Below are 22,500 nucleotides of genomic sequence, written 5' to 3'. Positions count from 1 at the left end.
AAGCGATAATTATCCTGTTGGACAGTCCGATAGCCTACCATTGCCAAGTCCACAAGATCACGAAGTCCTTATCTCCCAGAATTATATGAACTGACACGCGTAGTTTTAAAAATTGCAATGAAGCAGTTCAATCGATTTCAATGCATGACCTGTGAATTGTAGATCAACATGTCCTTTACTCTCGGCAATGTTAAACCTTGCTAAGCTTGAATACTACTCCAGGAGTCACTTCAGGTTCATACGATTAAGGACAATAACTTAAGGTCGTGAACTAAAGATCCTAACTCATAAATTAGGGATCATGACTAAGGGCCTTGATTAATGAGCAGAGTCGTTTGAACGTTAGGCAAAATGCTTACTTGTTAGAGCCCTCATATTTTGAGGTCAAGTCCTACTGCAGTCAGCTTTGGCTTTCGTCCTTTTGGGGTTGACTTAATCGATTACGATCCTTCCTCCAAATTTGGGGCATTGTGCCAAAAGGTTTGGCGTAGAGTATACTCGGTTAAATGATTTTAAAGATTACAACATGTGGATATGGGTATTAACTTAGGAATTATAATTTATAGATCGTGACTTGAGAACCGCAATAAAAAGATCCTCCCACACTTAAGAAATATAATTTAAGAGCATGGGTAAAGGAATGTGAGAATAACTATGTTGAAAAGATGTTATTAAGTTCAGCTCTCTTGAGAGTTTCTTACCACCAAATAATATCTTGTAAAATATGTTTGTCTAAGCACATTTGGGACAGAGAAGCGGCTAATTGACGTCCCGTCGGCTACGAAGACGAGGGTTTTCCAGTTGATTCGATAAGCGGAACAGCTTGCTCGTGAAATTAACGTGCAAGTGGCTGAGCATTCCACAGATACAGAATATGACATGGCTGGCCCCTTGAAATAAAAATGCTACTCATTTTTGCCAGCTGAGTCGACTGGAGCAACGTGAAATAAAGTGTCTTGCTCAAGGATACAACGCACTACCGTGTATTGAAATTTGGCTTAAGGCGAATCTGTCTTATGGTGAATCTGTCTTATGGCGAATTTGCCTTAAGGCGAATTTTCTTATTGCGAATTTGTCTTACGACGAATCTGTCTTTTGGCGAATTTTTCTTAAGGCGGATTTGACTTATGGCGAATTTGTCTTGTGGTGAATTTGTCTGAATTTGCCTTTTGGCGAATTTTTCTTAAGGCGAATTTGTCTTATGGCGAATTTGTCTTGTGGTGAATTTGTCTGAATTTGCCTTTCGGTGAACCTGTCTTATGGCGAATTTGTCTGAATTTGCCTTACAGCGAATCTGTCTTGTGGGGGATTTGTCTTAAAGCGAATTTGTCTGAATTTGCCTTTTGGCGAATTTGTCTTACGGTAAATTTGTCTTGTGGCGAATTTGTCTTAAGGCGAATTTGTCTGAAATTGTCTTATTGCGAATTTATCTTACGGTGAATTTGTCTTTTGGCGAATTTGTCTTAAGGCGAATTTGTCTTAAGGCGAATTTGTCTGAATTTGTCTCATGGCTATTATTGTGGTGGTGGTGATGGTGGTGGTGGTGGTGGTGGTGGTGGTGGTGGTGGTGGTGGTGGTGGTGGTGGTGGAGTGCTGGTAGTGGTGGTGGGTGGTTTGGTGATAGTGATATTGAAGATGATTGTAGAGATGATGATAGAGGTGATGATGGTGGTGGTGATAGAGGTGTCAATGGTGGTAATGGTAGCGGTGGTGGATAGTGGCGGTAGTTGCTGTTCAGAGGCTAATGCTGCTCATGATGATGATGATGATGACGACAACAATGATGACGATGATGATGGTGGCCATCATCACTATCATCACCATGATCATCATCATTGTAAGGCGGGGCTGCTTGTTTGTATCAAGTTGTTGTTGTTGTTGGTGGTGGTGGTGGTGGTGGTGGTGAGGGTGTTGGTGGTGGTGCTGAGGGTGGTGGTGGCGATTTGAAAATTAAAGGGTAGGAAATGGAAGAAGCAACGCGGAAGAGTAGGAGGGAGAACTTTAAATTAAGGCATGAGAGGGAGAGTAGGAGGAGGAAGAGGGTAGGGGTTGTTGTGATTCAGATTTAATTGAAAACATCGATTTTAGATGGTGGCGCAGAGGGTGCTACACACACATATACACACACACACACACACAAATTTACATGCATATACACACACATACACGAATTCATGCATACATTCTCGTATGCATACCTGTATTAGAATACATACACAAATACATACATACGTACATACATACATACATACATACATAAATACATATATATATATATATATATATATATATATATATATTCACCCAGGGTGTATTCACACACATTCATACCAACAACACATCAATATACATATATAAATACTTACATACATACTTAAACATGCATATATACATGCATAAGCAGAGATACGAAAATGCTTGCGCAAGAATATATACACCTGTCTCTTTTCTTTTTCTTTCTCCTTTTCTCACTCTCTCTCTTTCTCGCCCCCCCCCCCACATATATATATATATGTATGTATATAATGGATCTCCGTCGCTTTTGACAATGGATATTCAGTTGTTTGATACACAGGCTCGAACGCTCGCACATGTGTAAATAAGCATGCATTTATATATTTATGTATGTGTATGCGTTTGTGTCCGTGTGATATATATATATATATATATATATACATATATACATACATACATACATACATACATACATACATACATACATACATGTATATATATATATATACATATATACACATACATACACTTATAGATAAATAAATTCCACTCACATACTCTTCTACATACACAAATTCCGCAAAAGATATACTAAAAGATATATTCACCATCAACAACATCATGGCTTATTTATTTATTTATTTTTCCTTCGTGTGGGTATGTATATATGGAGCGTCTGTGGGGGTGCAACCCTGCGTGCGTGCGTGCGTGCGTGCGTGCTTGTTACAGTAATACCCTGAAAAACCCCCAACTCATCTTATCTGATGGCATTATACACACACAAACATATGTATGTATGTATGTATATATATATATATATATATATATATATATATATATATATATATATATATATATATATATATATATATATATATATATATATATATATATATATACATATATATCAGATCTTGGGAGTCATCTTAACTTGATATTCGTTTGTTACCTATCTAGAGGAAGATACATTTCACATTGTCCTTGCTTCCCGAAATCGGATACATACATACACACAAGCATATATATATATATATATATATATATATATATATATATATATATACACACATACATACATATATATTTACACATATTCATACATATAGTGGCGTTGCCCCGTGCTCTAGCATAGTCAAAGGCTCAGAGTTGAAACGTGTAAGAGAATATAGGAATAAAAAAAAAACTGTTTCTGGCATTTCACTATGTTAATGGTAATTCTGAAAAGTAGGGCTCCCCAGGCTTAAAGAAAGAAAAACAAAAGTAGTCAGCTAGCAAGCAATTTGAAAATATATTTTGTAAGCGGAACAGTAAAAGTTTGCAAGACTTTTTAAAAGGTTAGTATGTAATTATTCACTTTAGTTCTAGCGACGGGGTTGGAAAGCAGCTCAGACAGACTCTAACAGATAGTCTGACAGAAAGCCAGACATGCAGACAAAGACACACATCCACACACACACACACACGCATGCGCACGCATAATCATAGCCAAAAGATAGAGTGAGCAAGTCCTTTTATTTCATTGATTTTCTTGGCGACATAAGAATTCTTATAAACTTTCGAGACAACGTGAAATGATTATTTTTCGGAATATCTCGAAGCACACACATAAAGCTATAAATGATACCATGTAAATATTGGGAGATGTAGGTTCGTGCCCCAAGGGCGGCCGTCGACTTTTTCTATCCAAAAGGCCAATTGTGGTTTTTTTACCCGATTATTTATAGCATTAGGTGTGTGCATCGAGGTATTTGATCCTCAACGTATGGCCACAACCTGTAGGCTGAAACACGTAAAACAGTAATATGCACACACGTCACATACACACACACACGTACACACAAACACACGCACACACACACGTATATATATATATATATATATATATATATATATAAATGATAGAAACTGGAACGAACGACTTTCTATATATAATGTCACTACATCTGTTTCGACACACTTCGAAACATTTGCCGAAACAATTGTAGTGTTTTAATTAAAGAATATCGTTCATTCCATTGTCTATCATTTATCTATTTATATGAACTCGACCGATACTTTGGAATTCCTTATGTTTCTCCAGTAGTTGCTGTATTTCCAGTGTATGATGACATCAGCTAGCCAATAACCGTGGACGAGCTTTGCATAGCATACTACAGGGCTCTTTTTTTTTTACCCGAATCTTATTTAACTACATATGTATGCGTATGTATGTATGAGTGTATGTATGTATGTATGTATGTATGTATGTATGTATTGAGAGAGAGAAAGAGAGAGCGAGAAATACATATTAATCGATGAACAAGCATATATAACCACATAACCACAAACATAATAATCTACAGTAGTTTAAGAGACCTCTATCGCAAAATGTCCCATCATCATTTGTAAGACTGCTCACCCCGTCCCTACCCCTAGACGTACGCCGTTTGTTCAGTTATTTCCCGCCCTCTTCTCTTTTTATCGCTTAACCCCCCCCCCATACCCAACTTCTACTCCATCAAATCACACCAACATGCTACATTTCACACACACACACACACACACTCTCTCTCTCTCTCTCTCTCTCTCTCTCTCTCTCTCTCTCTCTCTCTCTCTTCCTCTCTCATACACACACATACGCACATATGCACATATACACGCTCACATACTTTACATACACAGAAACACACACTTCAAGGCGATAACTCCAGCATGGCTGCACTCTTAATGATTGGAACAACAACAAAAAAAACAGAAGAGGTATCTATTGATGTGAATGTTTATATAAATATACATACATACACAAAAACACACACACACACACACACACATAAGCATCACATACATATACACACACGTACGTATATACATACATACATATATATATATATATATATATATATATATATATATATAGTTAAAAAAAACAATAACAAAAAACAAAAAAACAACAAAGTGAGGACGTGATATGGATAGTAATATATATATATATATATATATATATATATATATATATATATATATATATATACCGGAGTAAGCACATGAAATGTGCAACAAGGTGGAAAAAAGAGTACTCAAATACCAGAGGTAGAGTAATATGCTTTATTTAAAAGCAGCAGAAATATAACAAAAAAACCGTTAAAACTGTCCGATGAACGGGAACGTGAAACTCAGAGTTACGGTTTTTTTGTTATATTTCTGCTGCTTTTAAATAAAGTATATGTATATATATATATATATATATATATATATATATGTATATATATATACGCCAGCAGCCATGACTTGCTTGAAGAGCCAGTACCAACCACAGGTGAAGTCCCAACAAGAAAGAGACTGAATCGACCCAAAACAAGATATATTTTCGAGGGATTACATCGACCCCAGTGCTCAACTGGTATTCCTTTTCTTCGATCCAGAAAGGATGAAAGGCAAAGTCGAATCTTTTTTTCGGGTATTGAGTACTCTTTTTTATCCGCAGTCAACACTAAACGGAGACATATTGTGTCTGTGTGTGCGTTCGTGCGCGCCTTTTCCAAGCAAATATACATTCTTATATACATACATAACTTGTATATTCAAATACTCTCATACATGTATGTAGAAAATACCCAGAAGCATTTCACAAACGTATGTATATACAAAAATGGATTATTAGGTACACACACGCACACGCACACACACACACACACACACACTCACACTCACACAGACACGTATGCACACTAGCGACAAGACACGTAATTCTCACCTCTATATACTCGTTCCTTAAACATACACAAACATGTAAACACAGGCGTATACGAACGAACACGTTGACATACTGACATGGAAATATATACAGACGGTTACATATTGACACAACACCCATCGCGCGCGAACAAGCATACATATGTATGTACGTACGTATCTATGAATGTATGTATGTATGTATGTATGTTTATTCTTGTGTATATGTGTGTGTATGGACTGTTATTTCTGTGTATTATATATATATATATGTTTCTATGTGTGTGTGTGTGTGTGTGTGTGTGTTTATATACGCGCGCGCGCCGATGGGACAGCCACAGGCGCACACAGAGGTCCCATGTTCAGAGAAAGAGAGAAGAAGGAGAAAGAGCGAAAGAGAGAGTGAGAGAGAGGGAGGGGCAAGGGGGTACGAGTGAAACCAACCAACGAAGCAATCACACACACACACGCGCACACACACACACACACACACACGACGTTCACATGCGCGCGCGCGCAAACAGACATGCAGAGGGAGGGACACAAACACTCAGACGCATAGACATGCATGCACACAGACGAACACACAGACACACAAAGACGTACTTGTACAAACACTCACACACACACACACGCAGACGTAGAGACGTATACACACGGATATACATAGAGAGAGGGGGGTGCGGTGGGAGTGATAGAAGCGAGGAAGCAGCAGCCAGTTTGAAAAACGGTGGTAGCATTATTAAAAGTAAGAGAACTCTGATGTTTAGTTGTCAGAGAGTTGTGACGTCCACAAATAAGTCCACTTGAGTTTGTTAGGACAGTAGGACTCTAGCATACAGTACACACACACACACATTTACATCCCTTCCTCAGCGGACCATTACAGCCCCTTACAGACTAAACATGAGGGGTAGTAACGGTCTCCTGTACGGAGGGACGTCCGGATCAAACAGTACGGCCCCAACGTCGAACAGTCGTCGAGACAAAGGACGACGGAGCCCAAGCAATAGCAAAAAAGGGTCGCAGCGACCACACAGCAGTAGTATGCTCCCTCCACCGCCAGACCCTCCTGTTATCAATGCCTCCGACCTGTCCACTTCTACGGACAGTCTCGGTAACGGAGGATACAGCAGTTTCCTTGGATCTGCAAATAATGGACATTATCAAAGAGTCCCTCAGCCCTGCCCCGAGTCAGATGCTGGGGATTGTGACCAACTCGTTGAGGATGTTACTGCACCAAAAGTACCGCCAGCACCACCGATTTATGGAGATCTACAGAACCAACAGAATCTGGATAACCAATATATGGATCATACTAGTTCCTGTTCTTCGGCGTCGAATGAATGTTGGGATGACCCTAGCAACATTTTGGACAATTTACACATGGTCACTATGGCAGACGATACGGCGAGCAGTACCTCAGAATCCGAGGTCACTCAAATGTAAGTAAACTTCAAAACTTTATTCAATATATTCCTTGTTCTTGTAATCCGGAATGTTTTGTATTCAAAACCTTAAAAGTGTAAAAAAGTTAAAAAGTTTTTAAAAAAAACTTTTATTTTCTTCCTCACAACTTGGAATGATTAAAAAAAAACATTTCCCAAAATGCTGTTTAAACTCTTTGTTAATCCAAAACTTGGTTTAGTTCTAAACACAAAAGAATAATAATGGTAATAATAATAATAATAACATTCAAAGTTTAAATATCATCAACTTACATGATATTTTGTGTAGTTGGGGGTTGGTGTTGGAAGGAAAATAGCATTTTCGTTATTAAATTAATAGTTGTGAAAAAAAAAAAATTATTTATCATTTACATTTTGTTTTCATATTATAAAAAAAAATACTCGACTTATTTTACGTGCGAAAAGCTAAAACACAACTTTAGATTTTGTTGACAAAACATAATGGATTACTCGTTTTGTGTGTGTGTTTATTTTTTTTTTTTTTGATAATTCGGGCACTTGTTACCTTTTGTTTCAGCATTTTCACGTCTAATATCTAAGGGTGAAGAAGTGGTATTTTTTTATTAAAAAAAAAAGTTTTTTCTCATTAAGTTGTCTATACGTGTGTATATGTACATTTATATTTATATAAGGGCATTACTACAGAATAATGCCACACACTAGACTTCCAAAAAGTAATGCCCTTATATAAATATAAATGAACAATTATATTCTTGGGAATTAAAAAAACGATGTTTTTTTTTCCTTATGAATTTTTTTCACGCTAGCTTCCTGGTAAAATTCTTGTAAAAGATTTTTATCTCATGTGTATATGTATGTATGTATGTATGTATGTATGTATGTATGTATGTATATATATATATATATATATATATATATATATATATATATATATATATATATATATATATAAATGCGTGTGTCTCTGTGTGTCGTAGCTGGCAAGAGGAAACAGGTGTATTTAAAAAACAAAATCTTTGTCGAAACTTTACTTGTTTGTATGACATTTTTCGCTTGTGTTTTTTTATTGATTACTATTTCATTCATTGACAACCCAGTTATGTATTTATATAATATCATTTATAGATGTATTTGTTATACATTTATATATTACTACATAGATTTGTTACGTTTTTTGTATAATATTGTGTATATATTTCTCATGCATTTATGTAGTGTTGTATGTCTTTCTACCATTATTTTAGCAGCGTGTATATACGACTGTTCTACAAGTTGTGCGTGCACATATAGATATAACGTGTGTGTGTATATATATTATCCCAATATCTTCGTATTGCTATTATACCGAGTGTGTGTGTATACATGTATATGCATATATGTCTTTGTATGTGTTTAGACCGTACAGCCTTGGCACCGTCTATGTACCGTTCTCCAAAGTCTTATGGGTAATGTTCTGATTAACTAGTTTTATACAACCCTAGCGGCTTGTTTGTCTTCAAACAATTTTCTTCGCTTGTATATGTGTGTGTGTGTGTGTGTTTATAAACTTTTAACCATGTGTTCAAACACATATCTAAGATATGTAATCCACGTGATGTGTAGCGAGGGGGTCATTGTACTGTTAGTTGTTTGGTCATAAATTTAAACACGTTTGTATATACTCGCTAACAGTACTTCAGAGTTCATGGTTACAGTGTTACCAAAATGTCTTATTACATAGTCATCTAGTCGCAGACACAATATGCACACGCAGAGAAGAGAAAGAAAAAGATGTGCAAAATAACACACACACAAGCACATGTACATATGACTATATGCATGTATGTGTGTCTCTCTCTATATATGTGTGTGTATCTGTATGTATGTGTGACTTTTAGAGTTAACGCCCATATATATACACACACACACACATACATACATACATACATACATACATACATACATACATACATACATACATACATACATGTATATATATTATATATATTTTATCTTTTACATTTTACTTGTTTCAGTCATTAGAGTGCGGCCATGCTGGGATACCGCTTTGAAGTTCTTAGTCGAGCAAATCGACCCCCATAGTACTTTTTTTAAGCCTGGTCTTTTTTTTTTTTTTTTTGCTGCCGCTAATTTTCGAGGACGTAAACGAACCAATATCGGTTGTCAAGCGGTGGCGAGCGACAAACACAAACACACACACACACACACACACACACACACACACACAACACGCTTCTTTTAGTTTCCGTCTGCCAAGCAGTGAGATTGAACCCGTAATCATGTGGTTGGGAAGCAAGTTTCTTACCACACACTCCTGCCTGCACCTACATGTGTGTTTGTGTGTGTGTGCGTTTGTGTGTGTACATACATATATACACACATGTATATGCTCATGTGTATATACATCTCCAGTAAATTCATATAACAACACAATTGTTTACATTTTCGTCAGTTTTCATTCAACAGTAAATATTCCCAACAGATGTCAAAAAGTCGATGAAGCGGTTTATTTTGCGGTACAACTGACTGCTGTTTAACCCCAGGTCGATTATGATCCATCACAACTATGATGAAAGGCGTAGGAGTGGCTGTGTAGTAAGTTGCTTGCCTACCAACCACATGGTTCTGGGTTCAGTCCCACTGCGTGGAACCTTGGGCAAGTGTATTCTACTATAGCCTCGGGCCGACCAAAGCCTTGTGAGTGGATTTGGTAGACGGAAACTGAAAGAAGCCCGTCGTATATATGTATATATATGTATATGCGTGTATATGTTTGTGTGTCTGTGTTTGTCCCCCCAACATCGCTTGACAACCGATGCTGGTGTGTTTATGTTCCCGTAACTTAGCGGTTCGGCAAAAGTGACCGCTAGAATAAGCACTAGGCTTACAAAGAATAAGTCCTGGGGTCGATTAGCTCGACTAAAGGCGGTGCTCCAGCATGACCACAGTCAAATGACTGAAACAAGTAAAAGAGTAAAGACATTTCCGTCCTGACTGACCATCCCCCTCTTTCATTCAGACATACTGTATCTGGGTCTAAATACACCACCACCACCTACATGGTTTTTTTTTTTAAACAGTTGAGTGTGATTTGATGGATGTTTGGCTGCTATTTCTAAACGGGCCGAGAGACCATGTCAAGCACCCAACCACCTTGGCTCTTGTTACATACAACTTAGTCATATAGACAGACAAATAGATATAGTTTCTCATAATTTGTCATACTGCTTGGCAAATCATTATATTTTCCCTTTCACACAACATATAACGTTTTATTCACGCATGTGGTTATATTATCAATCATGTAGAGGCTTTGTGCTTTTTTTTTTTGCTTTTTTTCATTCTACTATTGCCACAAAGCCCGAAATTTTAGGGGAAAGGGCTAGTGGATTATTACATCGACCCTATTTCTTAACTGGTACTCATTTTATCGGTCCCAAAAGAGATCAAAGGCAAAGTCGACCTCGGTGGTATTTGAACTCAGGACGTTAAAAGCCAAAAGAAATGCTGTTAGTCATTTTGTCCTGTGTGGTAACGATTCACCCAGCTCGCTGCCTAGTCTTTCACCGAATTTTAAAACAATTATAAATAATATGGCAATATAGAAGCACAGCTCGTTTTAATAGTCAACTTGAGTGACCGTATAGTCACCCATGTTGTTATATAGCCTTTCACACGTCCTCGATGTGGTTATACAGTCACTCAAGTGGTTATTATACAGTCAACAAAAGTTTTATATAGTAACACAAATGGATATATTATCGCCTAAGCAATACAGCCACCCGAATGATTATATAGTTACTTGAGTGTTTATACTGTCAACTAAGCTGTCAATTGAGTGGCTATATATTGTTAATTGTGTGGTTTGATTGTCAACTAAATGGTTACACTGTCTACTGTGATTACATTGTCAATTAAGTGTTATACTGTCAACTAATTAGTTATATCATCTAAATGATTACATTGTCAATTAACAGTGGTTATATTTTCAACCCAAGGTTATTGTTAACAATGTGGCTATTCTGTCAACTAAGTAGTTACATTGCCAACTAATTGTGTATACTGTTAGCTAAGTGTTTACATGTTAAGTAAGACTGGTTATACTGTCAACTAAGAGATTATATGGTCGTCTAATTGGTTACACTGTCAAATAAGTGGTAAAATACCAACTGAATGGGTATATTCTTTTTCTACTCTAGGCACAAGGCCCGAAATCTTTTTGGGGGGTGGGGCAGTAGATTAAATTGATCCCAGTACGCAACTGGAACTTGACTTAACGACCCCGAAAGGATAAAATGTAAAGTCGACCTTGGCGGAATTTGAACTCAGAACGTAAAAACAGACAAAATACCGGTAAACATTTCGCCCGGTGTGCTAACGTTTCTGCCAGCTCGCAGCCTTAACTGAATGGTTATATTGATAACTAACTGGTTACACTGTTAATTACTTTTCTACTGTCAACTAAGCGTGGGAACACTATCAAAATGGTCATATTGTCAACGTCAACCAAGTGTATGCATTGTCAACTAAATGTTTATACTGTCAAACAAGTAGTTGTATCTTCAACGAAATGGTTATCCTGTCAACTAAATTACATTGCTAGCTGAATATGCTATCTACTAGATAGTTATATCGTCAACAAATACTTACACTGTCAACTAAGTGTTTATATTGCCATCTAAGTAAATATACTGTCAACTAAGAGTTGTCATACTGTCAACTATCATTATATTATCAACCGAATGGCCACATTGTCAACTCGTTAGTTATATCAACTACGTAGTTATACAATCACTGTAGTTACCATTTGAGTGGTTACATTGCCAACTTAATGGTTGTACCGTCAACTCAGTAGTTATATCGTTATCTCTTGAGAACGTATTGCTCAAGATCGCTCACTGTGGCGAAGTGCCGTGTACTCTGGAGTACAGAACTCAGAATTGGAAATGATCGGAGAACCTAAAGAGAGGAGGGCTGCATGGATCCTGATTCTAATAGCAAGTGATCTACTGTAACCATAGGTTTTATGCCAATACTAGCTTAATAAACCACCTCAGGACCCACGAAGAGTAAAGTTGCTAATCTGCTCGTCTTCAGAAATATGAAGGACAAACATCATACTGCCAGCGAAGGGTGTTTATACTGTCTTATGCTGTCAGCCAAATGGCTGCATATATTCATATAGTAAAAGTATTTGTTACACGTGTAAAACATGTACTTAAATCATCAGTCATGTGATTAAACCACGTGTTACATATGATAGTCTTGTAGTTAACTTACCAGTTGCATGTAGTGATCTTGTTGGTTAATCGACATGAATTAATCGTGTGTCAATCATATGATTAAATCCCCAGTCACATGGCATGTGTTAATGAAGTTACTTCCAATTGGCATATGGTTCAGTCGCCAGTCACACATGGTTAAACCTCCTGTTCCTCTATGTGTCAGGTATTCATTCATCAATCACCTCCATCGATCATGCGACCTGTACGTGGTTAATTTTACCCCGTGACATATGTCAATCACGCAGCCGACCAGTTACATGTGTCATTCGCATGGTTTTTACTTTCCCACTTAGTTATATACCCCAATCAAGGGCACACCAATTTACCTGTGATGAACAAGAACTTCCTGTTTTTTAAATGACTCAGCACAAAAACCATCAAAAGAAAAACAAAAAAAAAGACAAAGGTTAAAAACTAAGAAATATTTAGATGAGAAGTGAGGTGCAAAGATAAAGATGAAAGGCGGAGATTTTACTCATAAAACGTATTTGATGTAAAGCGGCGACGGGGTATGGCCGTGTATTTATTGTAAAGTAGATTTTTGTTGATCTTTCTCCGTTTACCGAAAAGACCACATACAACTAATGCTGTAGAAACATTGCTGTTGTCATTGTAGTTTCGTGAAAGGATTATGTGCAGACGTAAAAAAGTCACATGTTGCTCAAGTCTTGTGACTATGTTGCTGCTGCTGAGGTTAACGTTGTTGTTGTTGTTGTTGTTGCTGTTGTTGTTGTTGATGATGATGATGGTGATGATTTTGTGGTCATCGTCATTGTCATCGTTGTTCGTGTGCAAAAGAAAAACAAAATGTCGTTTCGATTCTCATATTAACTTTTTGATTGCGGATCAGTTATTGCAATTTCCAGTGCGTACTGAAGAACAATATCAACATACATTGCACACACACACACACACACACACACAGAGTCACACTCATATAATCGTATAATACATACGTACGCACATGCACCAGTTCATACATGTATGTGTACGTGCATACATACATAGATACACACGTACACACCCACATACAAGAGCACTCATGCAGATACACACACACGCACTCACTAATACAAGCATGCACGCACACACGCACACACACACACACACACACACATACATACACATAAATACTCACGTCCAAAAAGTTAATTATAAACAAATATTTTATTAATGATGTATTAATTAAACACATCTGTGTATTACTACATGCATGCAATATGTATGTGTTTGTGTGTGTGTTTAGATGAAGATTTGTGTATACATACATATACACACAAATATATATATATATATATATATATATATATATATATATATATATATATGTATGTATGTATGTATATACACATACATATTTATCTACACATATTGAGCACGCACACGCACATATACACACACGCACACACACACACACACACACACACACACACACTAATATATATTGTTATTTTGTCTTACGAGTTATCCAAACTAATCACTTTGTAATTACTTTGAATAAAACGAAAGAAAAATCGAACTCCCCGCCCCCTCTCCGATATCAGAGATCCTTTCCCAGTTTAAATGATTGTGTGTGTGTGTGTGTGTGTGTGTGTGTGTGTGTGTGTGTGTGTGTGTGTGCGTGTGTGTGTTGACCGAGGAGTTTCTCAGTCATTAAAACCATTAACAAACTAATTTGCGAAAAAAAAGTGCAAAATTAGACTAAATGTTATACAATAATTATATTTGCATGGAGCTTCGAGGTTTGGTGCTCGTCAGAAATTGCCAAAACCACCCCACTGGCGACCTATCTGTTCTTTTGCACACGCATGCGTGCACACACATATATACGCATTGATATATACTAATCGATAGATAGATAGATAGATAGATAGATAGATAGATAGATAGATAGATAATTATGACAGAGAGAAAGAAAGACAGAGAGAAAACAAATAAGATATGGAAATATTTGAAGAGGAAGTCAAATTAGTGGGGTGGAGGAGTAATCTGTGGTTCGAATATAACTGAAAGAGCGATCATATTTTAAATCCAGTTCCCAGAACTTCACTGTACCAGCGTGATCTAGCCATCCTTGAATGGTTGGTTCAAATATCGTGAACGGAACAACTCCGAATGCCAGTCAGATCTGTTAATGTTTCAACCTGGTCACGCAGTCTGCTTGAATTAACAAGTAAATCTCCCTCAACACTGACTGATGGTTTTTGAAACGGATACGTTAATAGGACGTACTTCTTCACTGTCCTGCAATGACGTGATGGTTACGGCTGGATTGTATCAATGGGCTACTTGATTAAAGCTTGATCTGTGACATGCTAGGGTTATGATTTGAGGGAGATTTGTTTGCAATATCTAGCAGACCAAACGATCAGATTGAGGCTCTGATATACTACAATAGAAATGGAAATGGTTTTATTAGCGTCATTGGGACCAATCGATCACCTAATGGTGAATACATCAGGTTGGGACAGTGGAGGTTTTGGGGAACAGAGCTTGAAAAACCTGTTGCCCCTGTTGCCTTAGATTCGGGTCACGAGTGGGTGAGGGATTCATTTTTCCTCCCTTCAACGTATTCCATCTCTTTGTCTCTCTCTCTCGCTCTCTTCTTCTCTCTCTCACACACACAATTTCATGATATATATATACATATATATATATATATATATATATAGGTGAGAAAGTTGGTATATATATATATATATATATATATATATATATATATATGGAACAAAAACGCAATAGAGGGTATTAAATCGTTCGGACAGATAGACGATACAATGGCGACAAGAGAAACAACAATTAGAAGGACATGTCCCAGAAGTCACGACCATTTCGGGCAGTTACACTATATATATGTATATGTATGTATGTATGTATGTATGTATGTATGTATGTATGTATGTATGTATGTATGTATGTATAAGCAGGCTTGTAGCTGATAGTGAGTCACCTCAACAACGAGATTCGATCCACAGATTACACAGATCAAGATAGAAAACGAATTTGTGATTAATATACTGGATAAAATATAACTCTAATACATCGTTGTAGCGAATTAGAGTGTGATATTGGCTAAAGTCGGATAGCTGTTAGTGTGTATTCCCAGATGGGCCATGATCCAGCGGTCCTATAATATGTAGGAAGTCGATGGAACAACGAGACGATAAAACTTATTAATAAGTATATTGCACCTAAGCAAGTATCGCCATGTCGTTAATTGTTTTAGTTCCAATGTAGTATATCAGATCAATTAGCTTGTCAAACAATTCTCAGAAAATGCATTATTTGTATGACTGTAGTGGCATTGGGGTTTGCTTGTTTAACGGTCATAAGTTTTGATGTATGGTTTAAGAAAGTGCATGGTTTCGGACCTGACCCAAATCTTCAGTCATGTTTGAAGGATGGGAAAATAAAATCAATTAATTGAATAAGGGTTTCCCGGTTTAACCCCCACAACAACTTCACCTTTGGATGCTTTTAGTGGAGTTCAAGGTGTTGCGATATTTGGGTTAGGACCCCACTTTGAGGACAGCTTCCTCCCTTACTCCTATCAATTTCGGAACCTCTGGAAAGGATCTCATGAACTCTAGTCTTTCTTCCTCCTCTCTATTCTTACTTGTTTATGCGTGTTTCACACACACACACACACACACACACACACACACGCTCTATTACGGGCATAAGGCCTGAAGTTTTGTAGGGAGGGGACTAACCGATTACGTCGACCCCAGAATTTCATTAGTTCTTAATTTATCGATCCCGAAAGGATGAAAATCGACCTCGGCAGAATTTGAACTCAGAACGTAGAGACGGGCGAAATGCCTCTAAGTATTTCGTCCAGCGTGCTAACGACTCTTATAAGGCTCGTCGCCTTATTTATCATAAATTGTGATAATACTTTTATCATAACTTTTATCATAACATATAATAATACTTTTATCATAACATACATACAAGATACACTCACACACACACACACAGACGCGCGCGCGCGCAAATATTGCGTGTGATTGACAGACAGACAGAAGAGAACACCACCCACACCGTCCATTTCTCCCAGTCTAAAGGAATCCACTGCGACTTTTCAACATTCCAGGCGGGACTTTCTCCATTCAACACCTTAAAGGTAGGAGGGAGGGGAAGAGGGAGGAGGTAGAGTTGTGTGTCAGATGAGGTAGGAGGAGACGGATGTGAAGTAGTAGGGAGGAGGTTAAGAGAAACGAGAGAGAGAGAGAGCATTATGGGAAGGAGTGTATATGTGGATGTGGATGTATAAGAACGTGTGTGTATGTAGATATATGTATGTACGCGTGCGCATGTGTTAATGTTAGTACAGCAACAGTCGGGGGAATCCCCTCTACACACACCAAGCCTTTAGTTACCATCAGCAACAGCTCACCACCATTACCCCCCAACTCTGTACTTCTGCTTGTTCTCTCTTGTCGTCTGTTTCCAGTCATTTCTTCTGTCTTCTAATTCTGTTTTCAATTTTTTTCCTTCTACCTTTTATTTTTCCACTTGTTTTCAATCATTGGACAACAGCCATGGCTTGAAGAGTTCTTCATCAGTGGTTCCCAACCATTTTTCTTCTACCTATGGACCCCTTTCATCCCTATTTCACTTGGGTGGGCCCTCATAAACATTTCGATGTTTAGACAATCCTATTACATTTTCGTAATTAATTATTAGGAATTGTATATAAACATCGTTTAAAATATTCGGTGCATTGGACTCCGGTTGAGAATCATTGGTTTCGAACAATTCGACTCTATTAGTAATTCTGTTGGTGTCACTTTCGACGAAACCCTAATTTATAGGGACGTGAACAAACCAACACTGGTTCTTAACCGGGTGGGTGAAAAACGCAGAAACAATGGTGCACACACATACATTAATAAATACATTAGACATACATACATACATACATACATACATACATACATACATACATACATACATATATATATACATATATAGATATATATATGTATATATATATATTATTTGTTTCAGTCATTTGAATGCGGCCATGCTAGAGCACCACCTTAATGGGTTTTAGTCGAATAAATCGAGCACAGGACTTATTCTCGGTCTCTTTTGCCGAAACGTTAAGTTACTGGGACATAGACACACCAACATAGGTTGTCAAGCGATGTTGAGGGGGGGGGGGGCAAGCATACACAAGCACAAATATATATATCGTTGCTATTATGTTAAGCTGTCGTATGTCCAAATTAGACAAAATGCGTTTTTTTTTTTTTAATATTTATTTTTGCTTACAATAGCCGGTTCTTTTGGTCAAACTATCACATCTCCAGTTGCTTCAGATGCCAAGCACATGGCTACTGGCAGGATCAGATGCCAAGATATCAAAAAATGTCAAAGTGTAGTACAACGGGTTTGCTATGGAATGGTGAAACTATTTTTTCGTCTTCTGAAAAAGCAACGTTTTGGACTTACGGCACTTTTGCATAATAGCAGCGATATATATATATATTAATAATGGGGAAGGCAGGTTTATAGGATTACCTTGACACTTTATGGACGGGAAACCTGAGGTAATCCCATAAACCGACCTTCCCCAGTTTTGATATATATATATCTGGAGCCTCCACAGTTTCTGTCTTATCAAATTCACTCACAATTCAAGAACAAACCATTGTCCGGTACTGGTCTATAGATGAAGACACTTGCCCAAAATGCCGCCACTGCTCAGTAGGACTGAACCCGAAACCACATCGTTACAAAGCAAGCTCCTTAACCACACAGCCATATCTTACATCTAAACTTTTACTTCGTTCTTCCTTTCTACTTTGTATTTGTCTTTCTATCTTTTATTCATTCTTCCTTTAATTTTACTCATTTCTTCTGTCTTTCGCCTTCTTATATCTCCTCCTACGCTTAGTCTTACCCCTTCTTTTCCCTCCTACTTGTATTTTAGTTAGTTTTTTCTCCTTTCCCCTTTTCTTGTCCCTTTTTTTTTTTCCTTTCGCTTTCTCCTCTCTCTCTCTCCTCTATCTTTTGCTTCTGTTTCCAAACTTCTTTCTTCTCCACCATCATCTTGGCTGCACCTAAATTCCTTTTTGACCCGTTGAACTTGTTCATTCCGTCATGGGTATATGTGTGTATGTGTGTGAGTGTGTGTGTCTGTGTGTATGTGTCTGTGCCATACATATATATACACACACATACACTCACACAAACATTCAGCTTCGTATCCGTTATTATTGGAGCAACAGGATACAAGCCAGCCAGTCTGGAGCAACGTATGACTGAACTTGGGTTCATGAGGAGAGGACGCAAATCCTTAATTCGTACGCTACAAATGATCCTGATATCTGGGACTGTACAAATCCGCTAAACCTTCTTAAGATTTGAAGAATAATGAACAACACAACACTTTTTACTTCACAACCTTGCTGCCAGGCAGGTGATCGGTCAAAAGTAACTCTCAATGAAAAAGTGAAAGGGGAAAACATACATACATGCATACATACATAATTACATACATACACATACATGCATACATACATACATACATACATGCATACATGCATACATACATACATACATGCATGCCTGCAATCATACATACATACATTCATACGTACGTGCATGTATACATACATACAAATATACATGCAAACATACATACATGCATACATACATACATGCATACATACGAACATACATAAACACATACACACATACATACATACACACACATACATACATACATACATACGTACATGCCCGTGACTGGCTGAGATCGGGCTATGTGAAATAACATGTGTCCTAGTCACCGCGCAGGGAAATCGAAACTGGAACCTCATGATTGCGGAGTATAGTTAACGACACAATGATCAGTCGGACGTATAGATTAGCTACATGGGGAGGAGGCAACAGGCAAACAGGCAAACAGGCCGACAGACACATCGATAGACACTTCACCTCCCCCTCCACCACCACCACCACCATTACCACTGCCTTCATTCTGTACACACCTCACATTCCATCAGACCTTTTGCACCCCACTCACCTGCCACTAAGCCTCTCACCCCTTCACCCACTACTGGACCTTTCCCCTCTCCCCCCAATCTCCCCATCATCCAGGTCATTAGACATTCCTAAACATCTCTCTCTCTCCCTCTCTAAACTACTTTATCATAGACCTTCCCACTATTCGATTTTACTCTGTCTCCTCTCTCCCTTCTCTCTCTCTCTCTCTCTCTATTTCTTTTTGTCTTCTTTCTCTCTACTCCCCTCATTACTTCATCTGACATGCATTTCACCCTCCCTTCTCTGCCTTTCATTTCCCTCCCACTCTCTCCCTATTTCTCTCACTTTCAAAATACCTTTGTTTCTTACAACATATTTCTTTCTCTTCCCCCTTTATTTATCCCCTCTCTCTCCCCTCTTCATCTGTCCCCTCCCCTCATCTCTCTCTCTCTCTCTCTTATTGTCTCACTATTCCCGTCCATCGTCAGCAGCCGAGTCCAATTAAAGAACTCTGCTGTCATGGTAGTTCCTTATCACACACTTCTCCCTACTCCCACCCTATCCACCATCGCCTTCAGCAAAACTTCCCCCTCTCCCTCACCAAGCACCCATCATCATCATCACCGCAACTCTCACCAACCACCATAACCACCACCACCACCACCACCACCAGCAGCACTACCACCACCACCACCATTACCTCCAGCGCCATCTTTTCACCAAAACAATTTCTTTTCAACAGAAACACTTCAAGACAAAGATTCTTTCACTGTTCCTTTTATTTCGTTCTGCCTGTTCTTTATTATAAACATACTCTCTCCAGCTTCGTCATCATCTGCTGGGGTACTCCGAGTTTTAAACAACACTTCTACTTATATTCTCTACTTCGTAGTACGTCGTCGTTTATTTGTATACTCCCAGTCATTCGGAACTTTTTCAGTATTAAACCAGTCTTAAATCTCCTTCTGTTGCACTCCGACGTACACACATTTCCATATATATATATATATATATATATATATATATATATATATATATATATATACTTATTACAATTAAAAGGGTAAAGGATTATCAATTATTAATTTATCATTTATTAATTTATTAATAAATTAATAATTAATAATTTTTACCAAGCCCTTCGGTATGTAAGCACCACTATCGGTGTGGAACTTATTTAAAAGTTCTTATACATTTATAAACAAAATTAAGGGATCAGCAACAGGTTGCTTCACCACATACCGAAGTTCAGAAATAGCATTTTTAGCTGCTATATAATATAATATAATACAAAAAATATATATACATGTATACACACATATATGTACATACTTACATCTACATGTGTATATATATGCATATCAGGGTACAGGACGTTAGAACAATGAACTACAGACAACGGAACGAACACATAGGAAAACGGAAAGTCACTTGGAATATTTCTTCATCAGCTGTCTCTATTCTAACCTGACGTTTCGAAGATATATATATATATGTAGAGAGAGAGAGAGAGAGAGAGAGAGAGAGGGAGAGAGAGAGAGAGAGGGAGAGAGAGAGATAGAGAGAGAGATGGATATATAGATGGGTATATATGTGTGTGTGTGTGTATATGTGTGTATGTATGTATATATGTATATACGCATATGTATATGTATGTGTAGAGAGAGAAGGGGGAGACAGATAGGGGAAATAGGTAAATAGATATCGATATATTATATATATATATATATATATATATATATATGGCGAGAGAGGGGGAGGGGGAGGGGGAGAGTTGAACTCCTCGAATATTCTCCCTCCACCACCGCCATCTTCCTTCAGTAGTCGTAATTTAACACCTTAACTCGCAGCCCCCATTCATTCTGGTTCTTCCCTCTATTCCTTCCTCTTCCGTTATGGAGGTTCGCTACACCACCAGCACCCCTCCTTTATCTCCTCACACACACTCTCTCTCTCTCTCCCTCTCTCCCTCCCTTTCTCTCAGTCCCCTTTCCCTTCTCCTACCTAAACAGTGAAACATGACCCCTACAGATATTTGTTTCAGCAGGCCCACTTCTTTGAACATGTTGAATTCAAGTTTCTTCGTGTAGGTAGAGTGATCCCTCGCCCCCTTTCCCAGTCAGTAGGTGTGTGTGTGTGTGTGTGTGTGTGTGTGTGTGTGTGTGTGCGCGTGTGTGTGTGTGTGTGTAGTGTGCCCTTGTATATAAATATCTCTCATCCCAACCCAGCAACTTAGCTATATGTCGATATATACGTACATACACACACATGTATATATATATATATATATATATACATACACACACATTACATTCATTTATACATACAGACGTGTGTGTGCGTGCGTGTGTGCGTAAAAGTTTGTATGTACAAACAGGAGAAAGTGTACTCAATACAAGAAGTAGAGTTTGTTTATTCTTCGGAGTTCATTGCTTCAAACTCCGCTAAACAATTCAGAACGCCAGCAGATTTCAACGTGGTGGATTGGGAAGGCGTTTCAAAGAGTTTAATGTGTGCTGAGGAAGATAGAATATTTTGTATGAAACCAGAAACCGGTCCACATGTATACCTGTACCATTAAATAATATAGCGTTATGCCATATAGGTACATATCATTTTTACTCTTTTACTTGTCAAGCGATGTTGGGTGGGGGGAACAAACAGAGACACGACAGTCTTCTTTCAGTTTCCAACAACCAAATCCACTCATGAGGCTTTGGTCGGCCCGAGGCTACAGTAGAAGACACTTGACCAAGGTGCCTTGCAGTGGGACTGAACCCGGAATCATGTGGTTGGTAAGCAAGCTACTTTACCACACAGCCAATGATGCGCCTATAATT

The 22,500-nt window shown here is 38.0% G+C and overlaps 1 protein-coding gene and 1 long non-coding RNA gene across 15 annotated transcripts in view; one reads left to right on the top strand and one right to left on the bottom strand.

Annotated features, from left to right (window-relative positions):
* The window catches only part of LOC106867546 (proton channel OtopLc), a 271,069-nt gene that overhangs the window by 75,973 nt on the left and 172,596 nt on the right, over positions 1–22,500 (top strand). The window contains exon 1 of one of the 12 annotated variants that reach the window (XM_014912449.3): positions 5,551–7,391. The exons of 8 other annotated variants lie outside the window; for them this stretch is intronic. In XM_014912449.3, coding sequence (XP_014767935.1) covers positions 6,853–7,391 — 539 coding nt within the window. In that variant the 5' untranslated portion in view covers positions 5,551–6,852. Of the gene's footprint in view, positions 1–5,550; positions 7,392–22,500 lie in introns of those variants that run through there. 3 more of the 12 variants (XM_089361823.1, XM_014912446.3, XM_014912448.3) reach the window with 3 other exon arrangements.
* LOC128249300 (uncharacterized) overlaps positions 1–22,500 on the bottom strand; it is a 141,585-nt gene that overhangs the window by 96,622 nt on the left and 22,463 nt on the right. The window lies entirely within an intron of this gene.

This window comes from Octopus bimaculoides, chromosome 13 (genome assembly GCF_046866305.1).
Source record: "Octopus bimaculoides isolate indiv1 chromosome 13, ASM4686630v1, whole genome shotgun sequence".
Taxonomy (NCBI): Eukaryota; Metazoa; Mollusca; class Cephalopoda; order Octopoda; family Octopodidae; genus Octopus; species Octopus bimaculoides.
Note: the sequence above shows the minus strand (reverse complement) of the source record. Positions and strands in the feature narration are given on the sequence as shown.